Source organism: Rhincodon typus, chromosome 39 (assembly GCF_021869965.1).
Source record: "Rhincodon typus isolate 14 chromosome 39, sRhiTyp1.1, whole genome shotgun sequence".
Classification (NCBI taxonomy): Eukaryota; Metazoa; Chordata; class Chondrichthyes; order Orectolobiformes; family Rhincodontidae; genus Rhincodon; species Rhincodon typus.
The window spans coordinates 7,754,528-7,776,757 of record NC_063370.1 but is presented as its reverse complement, the minus strand read 5'-3'; the positions used below and the strand labels follow the sequence as shown (position 1 = coordinate 7,776,757).

Sequence of the window (22,230 nt, the reverse complement as noted above, 5' to 3'; positions counted from 1 at the left end):
GGGGGGGGGGGGGGGGGGGGGGGGGGGGGGGGGGGGGGGGAGGAGTTTGTTCACTGGGTACTGCACCCAGACATGTTGCACAGAAGAAATGGAAGGGAGCATACTTTGCAAAGTAATAAGGGGTGAAAAGGTTTCGTTGGTATTTCTCGTGTAAGGTTGTTGCAAAATTTTCCCATTGACACTAATTCAATCAAAAAAATCACCACTTCAGTTCAGCAGTTTGCTTTTCTCTCTTTAGATCCGTTTCATCCTTATTCAGAACCGTGCTGGGAAAACCCGCTTGGCAAAGTGGTATATGCAGTTTGATGATGATGAGAAACAGAAGCTCATTGAGGAGGTTCATGCAGTGGTGACCGTACGTGATGCCAAACACACCAACTTTGTGGAGGTACGGTATGGCTTCAGGATTTTTGAGGCTGCTGTGGTCAAGTTATTGGAGCGAGTGTGGTTCTTCATCTCTAACTGAATTTGGTACTTGGTTTCTGTGCATGATTTCACTTCCTCCTTGTCATACAACATTATCAAACATGTGCACATTGGTAGTCAAGCATCCTGCAGCTGCCATTAGTACATCTGGACTAAGAACAGGATAAATTAGCTCAAGAGCTTTCCTCCTGATTTCTGGCCATACTGTTGCTGGAAAACATCTGTGAATATGGGCTCATTTGTGACGTTCTCTCAGTTGAATAGCGTATTGATACCTAAATTCTGTGCTCTCACATAAAGTATAGTCACTTGGTTGCGTGATTAATTTTGTTTCTACCTTTCCGACAGTGGGTGTTTGCTACAAAATGGTATCCACCATAATAAAATGCTTTGGAAGGGGTGGGTGATTAGAGAAGAATCCACATTGTAAAAAGATACATCATGTAGTTGAACTGGGGTGTGGGGATATGGGGGTAATTGATGCTTTTTCTTGTACAACAAGCAGAGTTCATTGTTTCAGCTCTGTAACTGGAGGCTGAATTTCCAACGGTAAAGGAGATAAGAATGCTCTTCAAAGATTGCTCTCAAATGCATCAGCCCTGTGGGTTAGCAAGACATTTTTAAAAATCACTTTGCAAACGTCATGATATTCCAAAGCCCTTTACAACCATTGAAATAATTTTGAAGTGTAGTCACAGTAGGAAATGTGGCAGTCAACTTGATAGAAAAGATAATCTGACCACCCTATTGGTATTGGATGATGCGTCGTGACATAAGGAGTGATAAAGCAGATGAATTCTACTTCAAAAAAAACATTTGAGTAACTAGTATATTGAAAGAAAAGTGCAAACTGAGTGTTTTTGCTGAAAGATTGATCAAGGCTTCTTTGCGAGCACCTTCTAAACCCATAATCCCTACAATTTAGTGCAGTATTTCCCAAACTTCTTCTCACTGTGATCCTATTGTGGTAACCCCAATCTGAGACTGGGAACTTGTTAAAGAAGGAGTGCAGTTGTTATGACTCTTGTCAGAGTTCCACAGCAATCATTACTGCCTCAGAATTTATAACTCCAAAATTCCAGCTTGCTACCCCACTTGAGGCCCTGAGCCCCACTTTGGGAAGCCGTCAACTAGAAGGACATGGGTGGCAAGTACATGAGAACACAAGCACTTGCAAGTTCCCATCCAAACCTCATACCATCCTGACATGGAAATATATTGCCATTTCTTCACTATCACTGGATCAAAATCCTAGGACTCCCTTCATCACTGTGATTGTAATTACACTAAGAATGTGACTGCACCACCACCTTCTCAAGGGACAGTTAGAATGGTCATGACATACTGGCCCAGCCAGTGATGTCCACATTCTATGAATGAATAAACTAAAAGGTACATAGCTGCAGTTTGTGTAGGTTCCATCCAAAAAAACAATTTACATGTTCCATCCAAAAAAACAATTTACATTTTGGGTATGTCTCACCAGAGTCAAATCAGCATTGTTCAAATGTCAATGCCACTGTTTTGTAATGTAGAAAGCCTACATTTGTATGTGTTGCTGTTTAAGGGAAGTTTCTCATGTTAGCACTGCCAGATGTTAGTCCCAATTTAAAATGTGAAGCTTTCAGCTTGACTGGGTGTTCAGACACAGATGTCTGTTAGGAATGTGCAAAGGCACATTCTTAGAGAGAATTCTTAAAGGAAGCTGAAATTAAAATTCCTTAAATTCACGCAAGTTGAACCAGAATGCAGGTCAATCTTCACTGTCTAGAACTTCTTCCCTATTGTGATGATACTATGGCTTTAAGAAGTTATCTTAGACTCATACAGCCATAGAGCTGAACAGCATAGAAACAGACCTTTCAGTCCAACTCATCCATACCAACCAGATATCCTGAATTAATCTAGTCTGATTTGCCAGTATTTGTCCCATGTCCCTTCAAACACTTCCTATTCATATACCCATCCAGATGTTGACCTTTTCTTTAAAAGAAAAATTTTAAATTGGAGGTGCTGAGATGTCTATTGAAAACTCGTAAGCAGCTTGTGAGGCCTTGGGGATTTTTAAAAGTTGGAACAATAGAAGCAGCCTGAGTGGGTGTGGCCAAGCTCTGTCAGAACCAAGATTTTTAATTTCTTAGTTTTTCAGTCGCAGTTGTTGCTGGAGTCACAGCAAGGTTTGGCAGCTGCAGTACCTCTCTCCCTGCTACACTCTCCTCTCTTGGTTACAGCTAAAAGCTTGAGGTTCTCTTCCTACTGCTAGAGTTTCATGTAAGACAATTTGTTTTCTGAATTTGCCTTTTGCCAAGGGTGTGTTTATGGGATGTTACTATGTTGGAACAGTTACTGTTTAGTAACTAACTAATCTATTATTCTGTTAAGTTTTCTAATAGAGCTATAGCTAAACCAATTTTTTTTCTTTTATTCTATTTTAACTAGGGTATATGAATAGACTGTGCTTTGTTTCAAATCTGGTAGTTTGACCAACCGAATTGCATCTGGAATGCAACATCTTATACTTACCTTTAAAATAAGAAAAGGTTAGGGTCTAGACTATCTTAAGATACTTTGAGGGGGTCTGGTCTGGTCCATAACACTATAAAGGAAATAATGTTGTTGCACTGGATGTTGACTTCAGCCTTGAACAGTTTTTTTTTGTCAATTTGCTGTACACCTCTTCTGCAGGCATCATCCTTGGGTAGCTTGACCCACCAATTATTATTTGCATGCGAGCCATGGCCGTTTGTCAATAGACTATCAGTCAGTTTAGGCAGCTGAGTCCGATTCATCCAATATTCACGTGTGCACCCTTTCCAGTGGGTTGTGTGTGGGTGCTGGGGATGTTGCTGATAGCAGTCTGGGGCAAGATGTCCTTCTGCCTGACTCTGCTTTCTCAAATAAATTGCAACACCCCACACTGCCCCAGCTGAGATCCAACAATCCACAATACACTGAAAATTTAACCTTCTGCTGTTTTTCTTTAAACTTACTTTGTATTAGGTAATGAGTTCACCACTGAAAGGGGGAAGAACCTGGCTGCTCTGCAAACGGCACTGAGCCTTTAACCAGAAGATCATTGATTTAGTTCCTGATTTGTAATGAATGAATTAATCTCCACTGAGCCAACAGTTGGAGATGTTGCAATTAACATATCCGGTTTTATTTTGGAATTCTCGAAGCCGATGCCTTTAACAGATTTATAAAAGAAATAGCTGTCCAAATACTACAGCTAATTCTGGTCATTTGTCACTAAAAGTGAATACTAACATCTGGCAGAATCAACAGAAGGATGACCCCACAGACAGTAACATCTGCCTGCATGTAATCTTAGTGGGTAGTATTTCAAGAGAGTGACACTCATGTATTCACAATGCTGCTCTAGTGGGACATATCTAATATGTAACTTGATTGCCTTTGAGTCATTAGTTTCACATACTGCTCCAATTAGCCCTGTGCTGCGTTGCTGTTTGTTCACTGTTTTGTTTACTTCTTTGGTGTTATGAGAGTCATATTAGTCCTCTGAGTACTGACTGTTTTTTAAATCTTACAGCTCCTACTGCACAAAGTCAGCTTACCATGGCACCAATGAGCAACGGGATTCGTTCTTTCTGAAAAATACTTCTATTTTCCCCCCTCTTTAGACAGCACTGATTTGTACTGTGGCAGTAGCAATTCACTGATATCTGGCCCATGTGGCTATTCCTTGCTGATACACAGCATGCATATCACTGGCAGAAATAAATAATCTTTCTGTTCTCTAGCAATAAGTACCACTCCAGGTGGTACACCAACCAACCAAGCCAAGATTCCCCAAGAGTTTTGTTGTCAGGAGCCTCCCATGTTGCATATCATGGGGCCTCTGATTCTGAAAACAATTAAACTGTCCTCCCATTTTCATACACATATCTCCAAATGCTGATAATAGCAGGTTTCAGTGTTCTGATTTAGTTCACATCCATCAAAAATGTATCATGCTAATAACAGTCTTCAACAAACCTCCAGACCCATAAGTTCAAACAGCTTTACAATCAGGGTCATGCACAGACTGGCAACATCACTGTATCAATGAGCGTATTTTAATGGTAAACAGGATTCAATTTCAGACCTGAAAACAACAGACAAAAGAGCTGCAGAATAGTAACATTGAGTGTTATTGCAGCAAAACACAGGAGTGCACAAAGGCTCAATCCTTACTCACTTCCTTCTCAATTTTAGCCATTCCAACGTCAAGGCCCTGTATGCTGAAATCATGGAGTACCAACCTGCACAATCTAAGTAGACATTGTGATTAGGCTGTCACTCATGCCAACTTGAAGATTTTGATGAACTGAAAACAGTGTATTCTGATTTTTTAAAATCTATCAGCCCTTACTGAGTATAATGCATTTAGCATGACACCAGTGAGCAGTGGAACTCGAGTTCTTTCTGAAAAACATTTCTATTTCCTTTGTTCTTCATGAGCCACTGATTTATGCTGAGGCATTAACAGCTCACTGATATTGGCCCATGTGGCTATTCCTCAGTTAGTATTTGGACACGGCATGCTTATCAGATTACAAATAAGTATCCTTTCAATAACACAGTTAACAGTGCCATGGACTCTGAGGTTGAACAATAATTTATCAGGAAAAGACTGTAAGCCTCAGAAAGTCAGGCAAAATGAGAACTGTGCCTGGCATGTTAAAAACAGCATAGATTGGCTTCTCGTCATTGCACCTCTGTTAAACTTGGTTTCAAAAATGTTTTGAATTGGTTAATGAAAATTATTCGCAAATGTTAAAAACATTTTTATTTACATTTCAGCACTGAAGATCAGAGGAACCTTTAAGCATGCCTGTAGATCCAGACAGTCGTAGGGCACATAAATAAGGTGGTTTAGAATGCAAATGGGATTATTGCCTTTATTGCCCCAAGGTATAGAATACAAGAGCAAGAAGGCCAAATTAATGGAAAGGCAAGTTGTGGAGGGGATACAAACAGTTTATGTGGAGATATTGAGTGGTTCAGTAAGCGGGCAAAAAGTTGGCAAATGGACTATGATGTGGGAAAATGTGTAGTTGTTAATTTTGGAAGGGAGAACTAAAAAAAAATTTACTTAAGTGGAGAGAAACTTCTGAAAGCTGTAGCACAAAGGGATACTCATGCACAAAACAGAAAGCTACTGAATGGGCAGCAGGTAATCAGGAAGGCTGAAGGAATGTTGGCCTTTATTTCAAATGGGTAGGAGTTATAAGAGTAGGGAGGTTTTACTGCAATTGTACAAGGTGCTGATGAGACCCTATCTGGAGTACTGTGAGCAGTTTTAGTCCCCTTATTTAAGAAGTTGTATTATTTCGTTAGAGGTATTCAGAGAAAGTTCACTAGGGTGATCCCCAGTATGGAAGGGTAATCTCGTGAGCAAAGATTAAACAGGTTGGAACTGTACTCATTAGAATTTAGAAGAATGAGAGGTGATCTCATTGAAACATTTAGGATTCTTAAGGGGCTTGACGGGGTAAATGATGAGAGAATGTTTCCCCTCACTTGAGAGTCTAGGACTAAAGTGCACAGTCTCAGAATAAAAAGGCAGCAATCTGAGATTGAAATGAGGAGGACTTTCTTCTCTCAGCAGGTTGTGTTTCTTTGGAATTCCTTGCCGCAGAGAGCTATGGGGGTAGAGTCCTTGTCTATATTGAAGGCTGAGATAGATTCTTGATCAGTAGGGGAGTCGAGAGTGATGGGGAAAGGGCAGGAAGGTGGATGTGAGAAATGTGCTCTCAGCCATGATCCTATTAAATGGCAGAGCAGGCTCTAGGGGCCGAAAGACCTTCTCTGTTCCTATTTCTTATCATCTTATAGGATATGCTAGAACTATATAAAAGGCTAGTTAGATCACAACTCAAAGTATTATATGCAGTTTAAGTCACCTCTTTACGGAAAGGGTGTGATTACACTATAAAGGGTCAGAGGAGATTTACTGGGATGCTACAAAAACAAATTGCTGGAAAAGCTCAGCAGGTATGGCAGTATCTGTGAAGAAAAATCAGAGTTAACATTTCGGGTCCAGTGACCCTTCCTCTGAACCGATGGCCCACCGTCAGTTCTGAGGAAGAGTCAATGGACCCAAAACGTTAACTCTGATTTTTCTTCACAGATGCTGTCAAACCTACTGTGCTTTTCCAACAACTTCTGTTTTTGTTCTTGATTTGCAGCAGTTCTTTCGGTTTTTATTTACTGGGATGTTGCCTAGCCTGGAGGATCTGAGCAATGCGGAAAGATTGGATAGGCTGATGTTTTCCTTGGCGAAGTGAAAATAGGATGGATTGGAAGGCACTTTCTTCTATGAAGAGAGGGATCAATAACCAGGGGGCATAGAATTAAGCAAAATGTTAAGAGGAGAATTTATTTCATTCAGAGGATGATGGGAATCTGGAATTCACTGCCGAAAAGGTATTTGAGTCAGAAGCTCTAATATGCAATTGGAAAGTGGGAGGCTTCCAAAAGTGAGGTAATGAGTTTGGAAGCATTATGTTCCTGTTAGTGTGAGAGTAAGGCTAGTATGATTAGGGAACAATGGATGAATAAAGATATTGAGGCTCTGATCAAGAATAAGAAGGAGTCATCGATTAGGTATAGACATTGGGAACAGGTGAATCTCTTGAAGAGTATAAAGAGTGTAGGGATATTCTTAAGAGAGAAATCAGGAAGGCAATGAAGGAACATGAAATAACCTTGGCAGATAAGGTTAAGATAATCCAAAGAGATTCTACAAGTACATTAAGAGCAAAAGAATAGAGAGTAGGGCCTGCTAAAGATCAACGAGGTCAATTTTGTGTTGAACCTCGAGATGGGAGAGTTATTAAATGAATATTTAACATTAGTTTTTACTGTGGAGAAATAAAGGGAGGCTAGAGAACTCAGGGAAATAAATATTGTGCTTTGAAAACAATTCATATTACCAAAGCGAAAGTACTGGAGGTCTTAGAAAACATAAAAGTGGATAAATCTCTGTGACTTGATCAAGTGTATCCCAGCACATTGTGGGAAGTTAGGGAGGAAATTACGGGGCCCCTAGCAGAAATATTTGCATCATCTATAACCATGGGTGAGGTGCCTGAGGACTGGAGGGTTGCTAATATGCCTTTATTTAAGACAGACTATAATGAAAAACCTGGGACTATAGACCTGAGAGTCTGACATCAGTGGTGGGTACGTTGTCGGAGGTGATCCTAAAAGATAGGATTTATGTGCATTTGGAGAGGCAAGAACTGATTAGGCATAGTCAGCATGGTTTTGTGTGTGGTAAATCATGTCTCACAAACTGGAATGTGTTTTTTTTTGAAGATGTAACCAAAAAGATTGATAAGGACAGTGTGATAGATGTTGTCTGCATGGACTTCAGTGAAGCCTTCAGTAAGGTTCTGCTTGGTAGACTAATTAGTAAAGTTCAATCACATTGGATTCAGGGTGAGCTTGTCAATTTGGTACAAAATTGGCTTGATGGTAGGAGACAGAGGGTGGTAGTGGATGGTTGTTTTTCAGACTGGAGGCCTATGACCAGCGATGTTCTGCAGTGATCGGTGCTGGGTCCACTTTTGTTTGTCATTTATATAAATGATTTGGATGAGAATTTAGGAGGCATGGTTAGTAAGTTTGCAGATGATACTAAAATTAATGGTATTGTCAATAGTGAAGAAGGTTTTCTAAGATTACAAAGGGATCTTAATCAATTGGGCGCATGGTGTAAGAAGTGTCAAATGGAGTTTAATTTGGATAAACGCATGGTATTGCATTTTGGTAAAACGTACAAGGGCAGGACTTATATAGTTAATGGTAGGGTCCAAGGTAGTGTTGCCGAACAGAGAGACCTGGGTGTTCAGGTACATATTTCTTTCAAAGTTGCATCACAGGTAGACGATAGTTAAGAAGATGTATTTAGCACGCTTGCCTCCATTGCTCAGACCATTGAGTAAAGGAGTTGGGACGTCATGCTGAGGTTGTACAGGATGCTGGCAAGGACATTTTTGGAGTACTGTGTACAGTTCTGGTCGCCCTGCTACAGGAAGGATTTTATTAAATTGGAAAGAGTTCAGAAAAGATTTACCAGGATGTTGCTGGGACTGGAGGGTTTAAGTTATATGGGTAGGCTGGGACTTTTTTCACTGGAGTGTAGGAGTTTGAGAGGTGACGTTAGGGGCATAGATAGGGTGAATAGCAAAAGTCTTTTCCCCCAGGGTGGGTGACTAGGGGGAATATTTTTAAGGTGAGAGGAGAAAGATTTGAAAGGGACCTGAGGCGCAATTTTTTCACACAGAGGGTGTTTCAGATGTAGGATGAGCTACCAGAGGGAGTGGTGGGTGCGGGTACAGTTACAACATTTAAAAGACACTTAGATAGGTACATGAATAGGAAAGGTTTAGAGGGATATGGGCAAGTGGGACTAGTTTAGTTTGGGAAACTTGGTTGGCATGGACGAGTTGGACTCAAGGGTCTGTTTCCGTGCTGTATGACTCTATGAGTAATATTAGGATATTAATTTGCGTTGCCATAGCCCCCATAGACATGGGCCTAAGCTAAAAAATGCTACTGGTGAAGCCAGATTTTTGTTGGCTAGCAGAGCTGACCTCCTTCTGTGCTATCTATGAGTCTGCTGTTGCAGTAACCACAAAACCAGAAGTCATAGGGGCAGAAGTAAACCATTCAATGAAATTATTGGTGATCTGATAATCCTCAATACTTTCCTGTCTTTTCCCTATCATCTTTGATTCCTTTATTGATTAAATGTCTGTCTAAGCCTTGAATATAGTCAACAGCGTTCCCTCTAATTTTCTTTCCAGCCGTGCAGGACTCTGCGGTCCATGTGTGGTAGCAACTTCTGGAAGCAGAAGTCAATTGTATAATCAGCGTGCCGATGCCAGTTGACGTGCGCAGAATCTTGGAGAAACTGCACACTTGCACAGCAACAGAGCTTAGAGGGAATGTTGTTAATGACTCCACCTTGACAGTCCACTGTGGCAAATGATTCCATAAATTCACTACCCTCTGAGAGAAGAAATTGCTTCTCATCACTATCTTAAATGGGCAACACTTTATTCTGAGATTATGTCCTTTGGTCCTAGACCCTCCCACAAGGGGAAACAACCTTGCTGCAGCAACCCTGTCAAGTCCCTTAAGGGTTTTGTATGTCTCAGTAAGCTTCTTATTCTTCTAAATTCCACGATTACAAACCCAACCTACTGAGCCTTTCCAATAAGACCATCCCTCCATACCTGGTATCAGCCTAATGAATATTTTCTGGACTGCCCCCATTGCTGGTACATTTTTCATTCAATAAAGGGCCCAAAACAGTTCCCAGTATTCCAATGTGGTTTGACTAGTGCCTTGCATGTTTAGCAAAACATCCCTACTTTTATACTCCATTCCCTTTGAAATAAAGGCCAACATTCCATTTGCCTTCCCTATTACCTACTGAATTTGAATGCTAGCTTCTTATGATTCATGCACGTGAACTCCCAAATCCTTCTGTTCTGTCACTTTTTGCAGTCTTTCTCCATTTAAATACTATTCAACTTACGTATGCTTCCTACCAAAGTGCACATCTTCACAGTTTCCTATATTATGTTCCATCTGCCACGTTTTTCACCCACTTGCTTAACCTGTCCATATCCCTCTGTAGACTCTCTGTGCTCATCCTCACCATTTGGCCTTCCTACTTTTGTGTCATCTGCAAACGTAGCTGTAGTACATTCACTTTCTTCGTCTAAGTCGTGACTATATATTGTAAATAACTGTGGCCTTAGCTCTGATCGCTATAGCACTCCACTAGCTACAGGTTGCATCCTGAAAATACCCCCTTATCTGAATTCCCTGTCTTCTTAGTTAGCCAATCCTCTATCCATGCTTGTATAGTAGCTCCAAACCCATGGGCTCTTATTAAGTAGTTTAGCGTGTAGTACCTTATCAAACGCCTTTTCAAAATCCAGATACAGTACATCCACAGCTTCCCCTTTATTTATCCTGCTTGTTACCTTGTCAGAGAATTCTGATAAATTTGTTAGGCATAATTCCTCTTTATGAAGGCGTGCTGATTCTGCTTCATCATATTATGTGCTTCTAAATGCTCTGCCATTGAATTTTCCCAGTGACAGACCAACATTTAATTTACCTTGTTATACTAAATAATTTTTATCAGCAAATCTTAAAAGAAAAAAACTCAATGAATGATGGGTGGTGATAAAATGGATCAAGATCACGTTGATAGATGCACCCAAGAGACAGTTGTTTCTGTGTAAACGTTAACAGCGAATGCCATCTGTCTATGTGAATCGAAGGGTGACAAAACTGAGCCCAGCGATGTCCTCATCTGGTTACCACACACACTTCCAGTATAGTCTTTAGGACTGGAGGCCCTGGCTAATTCCTCTTCACTGGCCCAGACATATCCATACTGCAGGTGCTCTAGTTAGTTATAGCATGCCTAATGTTACTTGGCTAAGATTCCATGTACAGCACAGATCAAAACCAAACCTGTAGCAGCCATCCTGTCTTTACAGCTTGGAGCCTTCAGTTTTAATCTGTCAAGACAATTGCAGCACGTTTTAATATCAATATTGTTGGGGTTGTTGCTGAGTACAGGAACAAGAGTGTCTAGCTGCAATTATACAGGGCATTGTTGAGGCCATACCTGGAATATTATGTCAGTTTTGGACTCCTTATCTGAGGCTTATGTTCCTGCTTTAGAAGGAGTGCAGCAAAGGTTTACCAGCTTGATTCCTGGGGTGGCAGGACTTGTGAATGAGGAGACGTTGAGTTAAGATTGTATACACTAGAGTTTAGAAGAATAAGGGGGAAGATCTCATATATACCTATAAAATTCTAACTGGACTAGACAGGTTAGATACAGAAAGGATGCTCCTGATGGCGGGAAAATCTAGATATTGATGAGAGCAGCACATTCGATGTGGTTTATATGAAATTCAGTCAGACCTTTAACATTGTACCACATAGAAGGTTGGTGCAGAAGTTAAGAGCTCATGGGATGCAAGGCTTGGCAAACTGGGTCCAAAATTAGCTTGCAAATAGGAGGCAAACGGTGACAGTGGAGGGTTGATTTTGTAATTGGAAGCCTATGACTAGCTATGTACCACAGGGTTCAGTGCTGGAACTCTTGCTGTTTGTGTATACATTGCCGACTTGGATATAAATGTCGAAGGTATAATTAGTAAGTTTGCAGATGACATTAAAATTAGTGGTAGTGTTGATAGTGAGGAGGGATGGTCATAGAATCTTAATCCCAAACTAAACTAGTCCCACCTGCCTGTGCTTGGCCCATATCCTTCCAAACATTTCGTATTCATGTACTTATCCAAATGTCTTTTAAACTTTGTAACTGTACCTGCATTTTTCACTTCCCAAGTTCATTCCACATATGAATCACTCTGTGTTTTAAAAAAAAGTTGTCATTCATGTCTTTTTTTTAATTTTTCTCCTCTCTCCTTAAAAAAAAAAAGCCCCCTAGTCTTGAAATCCCCAACCCTAGGGAAAAGACACATGTGATTCATCTTACCTATAGCTCTCATTGTTTTATAAACTTTGATAAGGTCACCCCTCAACCACCTACACTCCAGTGAAAGTCCCAGCCTTTCCTGATACTCAAACCCTCCATTCCTGGCTACATCCTGGTAAATCTTTTCTGAACCCTCTTTAGCTTTAATATCCTTCCTACTACAGGGCGATCAGAACTGGATATAGTACTGATCAGCTGAAATTAGGCAGAGCAACGGCAGATGGAATTTAATTCCAATAAGTGCAGGGTGATGGGACGTCTCATAAGGGAAGGATATACACAATGAATGGTGGGTCCCTTGCGAGAACTGCTGGGGAGTTCAAAACTGGACAGCATAATTTTAAGGTGACAGGAGAGAGATTTAATGGGGACCTGACGGGCAACTTTTTCACACAGAGGGATGTTTGTATGTGGAATAAACTGCTAGTGAAAGTGGTAGATGCAGGTACAGTTACAGCATTTAAAAGACATTTGGACAAGTACATGAATAGGAAAGCTTTAGAGGACTATTGGGCAAACACCGGCAAATGGGTCTAGTTTAGTTTGGGAAACTTGGTCGGCACGGACGAGTTAGACTGAAGGGTCTGTTTCTGTGCTGTAATGACTCTATGTCTATGACTCTATAATTAGGGGCCATAGTTTAAGGATAAGGGGTAAACTCTTTAGGATTGAGATGAGGAAAAATTTCTTCATCCAGAGAGTGGTGAGCCTGTGGAATTCACTACCATGGAAATTAATTGAAACCAAAGCATTTTGTGTTTTCAAGAAGGAGGCAGATCATAGAATCCCTACAGTGTGGAAGCAGGCCATTCGGCCTATCGAGAAAACACTGACCCCCCGAAAAACATCCCACCCAGACCCACCCCCCACCCTATTCCTGTAACCCTGCATTTCCCATGGCTAACCCACCTAGCCTGCACATCCCTGAACACTACAGACAATTGAACATGGCCAATCCATCTCACCTGCGTATCTTTGGACTGTGGGAGGAAACTAGAGCGCCTGGGGGAAACCCATGCAGACACCGGGATAATGTGCAAACTCGACATAGACAGTTACCCTAGGGTGGAATAAAACCCGTGTCCCTGTTGCTGTGAGGCAAGATGCTGCGAGACCTGCTGAGCTTTTCCAACAATTTCTGTTTTTGCTTCAGTCTTCGCTTTCTCCCTGTCTCCCTATTTTTCAGCTATAAGTTTGTCAACTTGAGATGTTCTCACCTCCACGGTTTTGTTCTACATTGTGCCTTCCCAGACCACCTCATCACTTCACCTCCAGTCTCTACTCCCCACTTAGATCTTTTTCATTCTCACCCCATCACCCTTAGTGACAGAGCTTTGGCAACCTTTCCCCATGTTTGGAATTTCTTCCCTAAGATATCTTCAAAAGACACCTTTTAATATCTGCACATTTAATCATGGTGTGCTCCAGAACATTTGTGACAGTATGAAGGTGCCTCTTATAAGTTTGAATTACTGTTTAATGGTGAGTAATTTTGCAAAGACGGCTTTGCATCTTTCAGTCGGTATGGTGATTTATAGACAGATTTGTCTTATTGTCAGTCCGTTACTACCACTGCCTTCAACTGTTGACATGGGCGGGGTTTTTTCTTTCTTCTGTCCTTTTCCACATGCATGATCATTTAGCCAATCAACATATAGCTTTGACGGACTCTGTAATCTGTCATTAACATATGACTGAGCGAAGAGAATAGAGTGAGGGATGGAGCTTGGTTAATGCCAAGACAGGGACTTGGAACTGACAGACTCTTAATGAGTCGTGAAAGAAATATTAATGCCATTTAGACCCCAGAAACTGATTCATCAAAAAGAAATGCTCCAGATGGGAACGAATGCCAGGGACGATGGACATGACCTGTTTTGTCTGTCACGTACTGTGATCTGTTAAACAAGGATCAAATGTAAGAGAGCACAACTACTCCTCTGGCTCAGTGGGAAAATGCACTGTCTTTTCTGACACTGAGCTGTGCTGACCTCTGGAGTCCAATACCCCTCTGGCAGATCATTTCCGTGACTGGAATTGAGACACTTCAGTTCAACCCAGCATTTCCCAGCTAGGGAGGATAAAAGAAAATCAACCTAGCTTTGCTCTCTCAAATATTGCTAAAGAGTCTATGTGTTTAGTAAGGACAGGAACATTGTAATGCTGTCCATAAGCTGTTCTGTTGATATATTCTACACTGAATCATTTCATTCCCCACCTTCATTTGAGGATGGAAGCAAGCATAACTTATTTAGTAGCTACATGTTTTTCTTCCCTCCCCTTCTTTGCAAACGCTGCTGCAAGTCACTTTTTCTCCAAGTGTTTGGAATCCTGAATAGTAGAGTAAATTGCAGGGATGAGATTGATGCAAATTAAACCTAGGCAAGGTTACATCAGTTCTCTGCCACATTGCCCTGCCAACCACTTGATACCAGTTCAAATGTTTTTCTGACTATACATTTTATCATGAAGGAAAGAGAAACTGAAACCACATCTGCTTGTGTTGGCGTCTAGAAAACCATTCTTGTGTTTACATTTTTTTAATGCATTTGTACAGAGGAGACAAGATGGGATACATTTAAATTTTCAACTTACAGTATTTGATAAAATGTATTATACAGTTACTTTTAAACAAATTGCCTGCTTTCTTCCAGCTGCTAGACACAGCTTTGTGGTATTTGGTGTTGACCATCAATTCAAAGCAATCAAACACATTTTTCTCGATCTCTTAGCTGGTTGTGGATCAAATGGCAGCCAAAACACCTCGAGAAATCTCCCTGCTTGTCTTCAAATGGAGTTAAGGGATAGAGTCACACAGCACAAACAGACCCCTTCAGTCCAACCAGTTCATGCTGACCATAATCCCAAACTAAACTAGTCCTACCTGCCTGCACTTGGCCCATATCCCTCCAAATATTTCTTCTTCGTGTTATTCTTTTGCATTCACCTGACAAGACTGTAGTTTAGTGTTTGATCTGAAAAACAGGCCCTCCAACTGTGCAGCACTCACTCACTACTGCGCTGAACTGTTAGACTAGATTTCGCGCCCAAGCCTCTTAAGTACTACTTGAATCAAAAATGTTCCCATTGATCCAATGTCTTTGGTTCCATAGTAACCAAGTGTCTTCCAGTACTTTTTGCCTAAGTAGTCATATTTGTGTAAGTTGGGAAAATGGGTGTCAACATACTAACCAATGGTAAAGGGAACGTTGCCGTGGAAGGGGTCTATGTAATGCATCAGGATCACAGCTAACCTGAACTTGCATGCTATGCACATTTAGGTGATAAGTAAATTGGGAAAAATAGCAGCCTTGTACCAGATGAGGTGACTGTTGTGGAATTAATGCGCAGAATATGCTTAGCTAGAGGCTAGAACCAGTATTAAATAGAAGAGTTGCAGGATCCTGGGCAAATTGGGGGACAATAGAGATGGAAAGATGAAGTGCCATAGGGCACCACTGTAGAAGGAAATATTCATGTCTGGTGTGCAGGAAAAGGCTGTTATTTGCTGAATGAGGAGGTAAGTGAATGATAACAGACATGGAAGAAAGGACAGCGACTTTTGTCTACTATCCAGTGCTTACACATTTCGTCAGGGAGCAGAACCTGCCACCTCTTTAACTGGAACAAAACAAAGAACAGCGGATGCTGGAGATCTGAAACAAAAATAAATTGCTGGAGAAACTCAGCAGGTCTGGCAGATTCTGTGGGGTGAAAGCAGAGTTAATGTTGAGGCTGGTGATTCTTCATCAGACTTTTGACAATGAAGGGTCATTGGACCTGAAATGTTAACTCTGCTTTCACCCCACAGATGCTGCCAGACCTGCTGAGTTTCTCCAGCAATTTCTATCTTTGTTTCACTCCTCTGACTGGTCTGGCCTATCTTTGCCCTGAGGATTTGAACTCTCAAGCTCTACTTTTTGATTTAGGGTTAAAACAAGTGAAGAGAAAAGTATTACCAGAAATAGAATACACAAGACAGCGAATATACAAAGCTTGAATGTATCTGCTGCCAATAGAGTTGCTTCATCAGTGGTCACAATTGTTTCATAAGCTGTTGCATTCCTCTTGCAGTTTCGAAACTTCAAGATAATTTATCGGCGTTATGCTGGGCTCTATTTCTGCATTTGTGTGGATGTCAATGACAACAATCTGGTCTACCTGGAAGCTATCCACAATTTTGTAGAGGTAAGAAGCAACTGAAGCCTGAAATATTGACATAACCTCTCTGTTTTTAATTTTGACTCAGATCATATAGAACAATCTTTCCTAAAACCTTTGTAGTCCATGTTATTTGCTGGCCCAAACACCAAAAGACTACCTATTTTAAAAAGAAAAAAAGTATTGTAATGATTCCAGCTGATGGTAATACTGAACAAGTCATATCCTACCGTGAAACTTGGGTTGTTGGGTCATAAGTTTAATATTTGCTGTTGGGCTGAAGGATTATGGAGAGCAGGCAGGGAAGTGGATCAAGGTGAGATCAGCCATGATCATGTCAAGTGGTGGAGTAGGTTCAAGGGCTGAATTAACAACTCCTATGCCCAGTTCTTATGATCTCGTGTTACCATGGTGGTTAGTCACTGAACAGTTACACAAGGCTGTGCATGTTTTTTAACCCAAGAATGCAAGGTTAGTCAGAGAAACAAGCAAAGCTATATCTATAAAGACTTTTGCTGTTTATGTTAAGAATTTTCTAAACTAATTTTCAACCTATTTTTCTGCCGTATCCTTAACAGATATTCAATGCCAGGGAAAGAATATTTATAAACTAAGGTCCTTCTGCTAAGGTGACTGTTCTCCTGAACTGGAAACTTGATTCTTCTGCTGAGAGGGAACAGTTCTTCTGAACTGAACTCCTGATGCTTCTCAACTGAAGTCAAACTAAAGTAATATTCTGTTTTCTTTGTTTGTTGCAAACTCAGCAGTATAAACATTTCATCATTAACTCCACAGCTATCCCACTATGCACTTAACTGAATTATACGCTTCCATGGAGATGATGTATTTAGATCACTGTTTCAAATGACTTTCCTATCTCTTTAGTTTCAAAAGAAACTTCACAGGACTGAACTAAACCCATCTGCATAAAAAGCCCGAATTCCAAAATTTTAATATATATTAAAAACCTTTATCATAGTACTTTGAATGCTGAGCTATCAAGAACAAGAAGATCACTTAGGATGGGTGCGCTGGGGAAATCCATGAATCTGTTTGGAAGATACCTGCTTGTATCCCAGCCTTAGCCATGTCTACTGCCTTCCACTTTGCTGCTCTGTGACTTGCCACACTTCCACTTCAATCATCTCCCAATTTTGCTCCGAGTGATACAATTCCGGTATGTAGTGTGAAGACCTGTGAATCTGAGCTGGAACACCATCAGGAATCCTACCCCTGGATGTGTAAAAAGCAGAGAATAATAGGTTGTGTGGAGATCTAGGTTTCCTGTTGCTGGGTGCCTGTTTTAAATTGTGTGTATACAACATATGACCTTTTGTGATGCCTTCCATGAGCGAACAGCCCACCTATTTTCATTGTTGGGTATATTACTTTAAGAATGGACACTTGCATAAGGTACCAAAGGGCTACAGCTATGGCAGGAAATCTGTGCAAACTGAATTTGTGTGCAGGCATGTTTTAATTTATCAGGAAGTTTATAATTGCTTCCTCCCTTTTAATGGGGCTAGTTAATCGTGATTGCTTTGTCTCTTCAGTAAGGGAAAGGGATGTTACCAAGGCTGGGCTTTAGAAAGGAGTTGGAAGACATCATTTATGTAAATGGACCACTGCAAAGTGACCAGAGAGTGTTTGAATCTGAAGGGCAGTAACCTTTCTCATCGAAAAGACCCCCACCACCTCCTCCAATTGAGGTATGGTAGTTTTCTCCAATACGCCAGTGCTTAACACAAGTGTCCATTCTTTGTGTTATGTCCTGGGAATCAGTAGACAATTCAACCATCAGAGGCCCCGTTGGTGATAATGGCCCTGCTCTTACCTGATGTTCACATTGTTTGCAGTGTGGTTTCTATTGACCAGCAATTAGGAGCAGTAGCCCTATTATTTTCTTCTTCCCTAGCCCAGGGAGTATCAATTTTATTGCCAAATAATTATTACAATCTGGCCTGGCTGAGATCAACAGTAAACGCAGAATTGCAACTGGGATGTGCTGTGCTGCGCTGCATGATTGTATGGTGGATGAGGCTCTTACCTATCAAGTCTCTATCCACGAGCCAGTGCAGACACAATAAGCCGAATAGCCTGTTGCTGGGCTGGTTCATTCAATATATCTAAATCCTTAAGTTAGTTACATGTAAGATTTAGTGAAAGAGTTTACATTGCCTTATTACTTTAGAACACAAAAGCCATTTATAAAGTATTGCAGCTGAGTATAAATCTTCACCCCCATCCTCTGGATTTGCTGTGTACTGGGGTCAAGAAACTTGTACTCTGAAAATAATTGAGGTGAAAGTTCTGAAAATGATCTTACAAAGTTTATACTTCTTATATTTGCCCATTAATTTGCAGTTATTTCAAAATCAAATCTAGTTTTCACAATGAGGGGGCAGAGAATAATTGTATCACAGTGCACAGATGAATTTCAGTCTTCATTTAAATTTTATATACTTTGTAATTATTATGAAGTCCTCCATATGCACTTTAAACTGTCCATGTGAATTTGACATTATAATTACAAATCTGGGCATAGAGTACGAGAGCAAGGAGGATGTGATGAATCTGTTCAAACATTTTGTAGGCCTCAACTGGACAAAAGTAATTCAATTCTGGATGCATCACTTTAGGAAGGATGTGATGCTTTAGTGAGGGTGTGGATAACTACTTAGATTGGAGAAGATTAAGAGATGATTTTCAAAATCATGAGGCATTTGTACAAAGTAGAGAGAAACTTTACCTGTGGGCGGAAGGGTCAAGACCAGAAGACACCAATTTAAGGTAATTGGCGAAAGAAGTAACTATACCATGAGAAATTTGTTTAAGCAATAAGTGGTTAGAATCTGGGATGCGCTGTCTGAGAGTGTGGTTGAGTTGCATTCAATTGAGGCTTTCAAAAGAGAGATGTCTGATTATCTGAACAGGATGACGAGGAATAGCGGGGAGGAGTAAGACTAAATGAGCTCATCTTAGAGAGCCAGAATGGGCTAAATGGCCGCCTTCTGTGCTGTAATCAGTGCACAGTTCTGTAATTTCACCCTCCTGCCAACTGTGAAAATGTAGCACCTCCACCTGTAGAAGTGTGCAATTACATCTTGGCCATTTAACCTCAACAAGTTTCCATTGTAACTGTGAATGTTGGAGGAAACTCCCAATGGAAATTATGTGCAGATGTAAATTTCTTATTGTACTAGGGTCTCCAATTTGCACATATCTGACTTATGAATGTCGCTACTTAGGAACGTGATCCCATTACAAGGGTGTAATTTTAAAGATCCAACATATGAACATTTCCTGGAATACAAACAGCTATTTTTATATTGTCCTGCACGGTTTTCAATCTTTCATACAACTCAGCACGCGCATAAACTCAAGAACCGAGTCCATTTGCAAACTGGGGAATGTCTGTAAATATTGAGAAGCCAAGGTGAGGAGTCAGGTTATGGTAGACAAGTGAGTGAAAGATGAATTGCTTTCATTTCTAATAGGTAATGTTGGAAATATTAAACAGGTCTGGCAGCCTCTGTGGAGAGAGAAACGATTAGTACTTCGTGATAGTGACCTTTTATCAGTGTTAAATTCCTAAATTCTTCATTTATTTCAGCCATGGTTAGTTGATATCCAGCTTGGAATTTAAAATCTTATAGACTGTTAAGTGGAGGAGAAGATTGGGGAAGTCAGGCTTGTGTTAAGAAGAAGCAACAGTGTGCCAGGTCCTGATTGCATATTTGAAGGCAGAGATGTCTGAAAAGTAAGCATATTTGAAGTATTTGTGTAATGAAAGAAAATGTGCATGGGGTGACCAAGGAGCTTTCATGGAATATAGATGGGCCATCTGATCAGACAAACTGTTGATTGAATTTTACATGGAAACATGAAATGATCTCTGACACACGCAGATATTGAACCAGTCTTCAAATCCTGGACTTCAGATGTTGAATGCCTAATGATGTTTGCTAAATTGGCTATTAAAATGTGAGATAATATGCAGGAAGTATTTATGCCCTCCAGGAGCTAGTTGTGCCATTCATAGGAAAACAAACCATCACAGAATGGTTATCTTCTGAGTGTCCTACTTCCTTGTCCTGTTCTTTTGACCTTTTCTTTTTAAGAGTAACCACTGTTTGTTTCCTGGTCTGCTAAAAATTTGAACTGTCAAAGGTCAAGCAGAATCCCACATTTAAATAAAAGGGTATGAATAAAGATGTAGTGACATTGTTTCGCTTGTTGTCTGCATTTTATTGCAGGTTTTGAATGAATATTTCCATAACGTCTGTGAACTAGATCTTGTCTTCAACTTCTACAAGGTAAGTCATTTTGCTGCTTTGTTTCTCCCCAACCGTCTTTTCATGTTTTCCCCTATTACCAATCCACCAAGAACCTAGCCACTCAAGAGTGGGCAGGAGGTCTAGGATGACTTAACCTCTAATGTTTTAATTAAGCATTGTCCTGCTGTAGTGGGGATTGAACTTGCAGCTTTTGATTTGTTCAGGCCTTTGGACTGCTAGTTGAGTAATATGACCACTATGCTACTGCGTGCCGTGTCAGCTAACGTAGCAAAATTGGCAGATGTTGAGAATGTTGACAGAAAAGCAAGGTTGAAAACTGTGATGACAAGTGGTAAAATTTCTGTACAGGAAATACATGAGATTTTTAATATACAAATATAGCTCAGTTGAATAAACCTGGTTAACCTGTTTGTAATGCCCCTTTTAAGAATATGTTGGATGCATTTTGATTGTGATTAGTCAATTTTGAGGCCCATTTGTCCAGCACATTTTGCTGTTGTGCCAACATGTTCATTCACTTCAGCCCCTAAAGTTATTCTCATTGCTACCAGCATTTTATGCCAATGTTACATCTCCTCCAAATCCAACTCCAGTCTGGCAGGGCATAATCTATAATTTAGATCCAATTTTACCTTTTAAGTAAATTTCATTCACTCACCTTTATCCTTTCCTTAAATTCTCCATGAATGTTGAATCGGCATTAGTTTGACAAGCAATGTAATTGTATCCCAAAGGGTTCAATTCACCACTTGCTGTACCTATGTCACAGTCTTGCTACTTATTCAACCCTTATAAATACTATCCTACTCTTTGTTTGAGCAAGGTTCAGCAATTTCCTTGTACCATGCAAATTCATTGTGGTTGGTGTAGTGGGGGCAAGGGAAGGGGAATATTACCTGAAAATTGATCTCTCTTGCCTATATTAATCAGTATTCTGCCTTGCTTGAAACCCTTTTTAGCTAAGGATGAAGAACTGTGTTGTCCAGAGCTTTAACAATACAATATTTTGATGAAAATTGTTGCTTTCAACTAGTAGTCTCACCTGGTATCTCAAGGGCAGTTAGGCAACGTCAACAAATGCTTGCCTTTCTAGCGAGGTTTGTATCCCAAGAACAAATATTTTAAGAAGCCTTTGTTTGATATTAAATTTCTGAAACACAAAGATGTCAGGTTAGCTGATCCACTCTTCAGTGAACTGATGTAAGGACGGAAGTCAGGATACAGCAATAAGTTTGCTTCAGCATATCTTTAAAATTGACCACAAATTACATAACCATATAGATAGACAGGATATTTCTGCTTGTGGCAAAGCTCAGTAGTGGGTGCCATAAAAGTAAAGTAGTCACTAATATATTCAATAGGGAATTCAGGAGAAACTTCTTTTCCCAGGCTTGGTTATAATATGGAACTCGCTACTGCATTATATTGTTGGGAGAATACATATTTGAGGGGAAACTGGATGAGCACACGAATAAGAAAGGGATGGAAGTCATTTTGATGCGTTTAGATAAAGACAGGTGGGAAAAGGTTCATGAAGCACACAATCTCTGACCTGGAATTGTTGGAATCTGTAGATCCAATGATTAATACAAAGTGCTGAATATACATGACAAGTCAATAATCATCCAGTGAATAAACTGATAGGTGCACAATGACGTTTTGATTTATAAATTTTAATAGTAGTGATAGTACCCAGTGACATGATGAATGTGTGCTTGTGATGTGAATATTCTGGATTTCTAGGGAATAATATACCTAATAGCTTTTCCTCATGTTTGCAGGTGTATACGGTGGTGGATG

The 22,230-nt window shown here is 40.4% G+C and overlaps 1 protein-coding gene across 1 annotated transcript; it reads left to right on the top strand.

Moving 5' to 3' along the window:
• Positions 1-235: 235 nt before the first annotated feature.
• ap2s1 (adaptor related protein complex 2 subunit sigma 1) lies at positions 236-22,229 on the top strand (the record flags this gene model as incomplete). The annotated part of the gene is made up of 4 exons (XM_048618218.1): positions 236-388; positions 16,046-16,159; positions 20,389-20,448; positions 22,212-22,229. Coding segments are annotated over exons 1-4 (285 nt in total), but the record flags the coding sequence as incomplete, so codon positions are not given.
• Position 22,230: the final 1 nt, after the last annotated feature.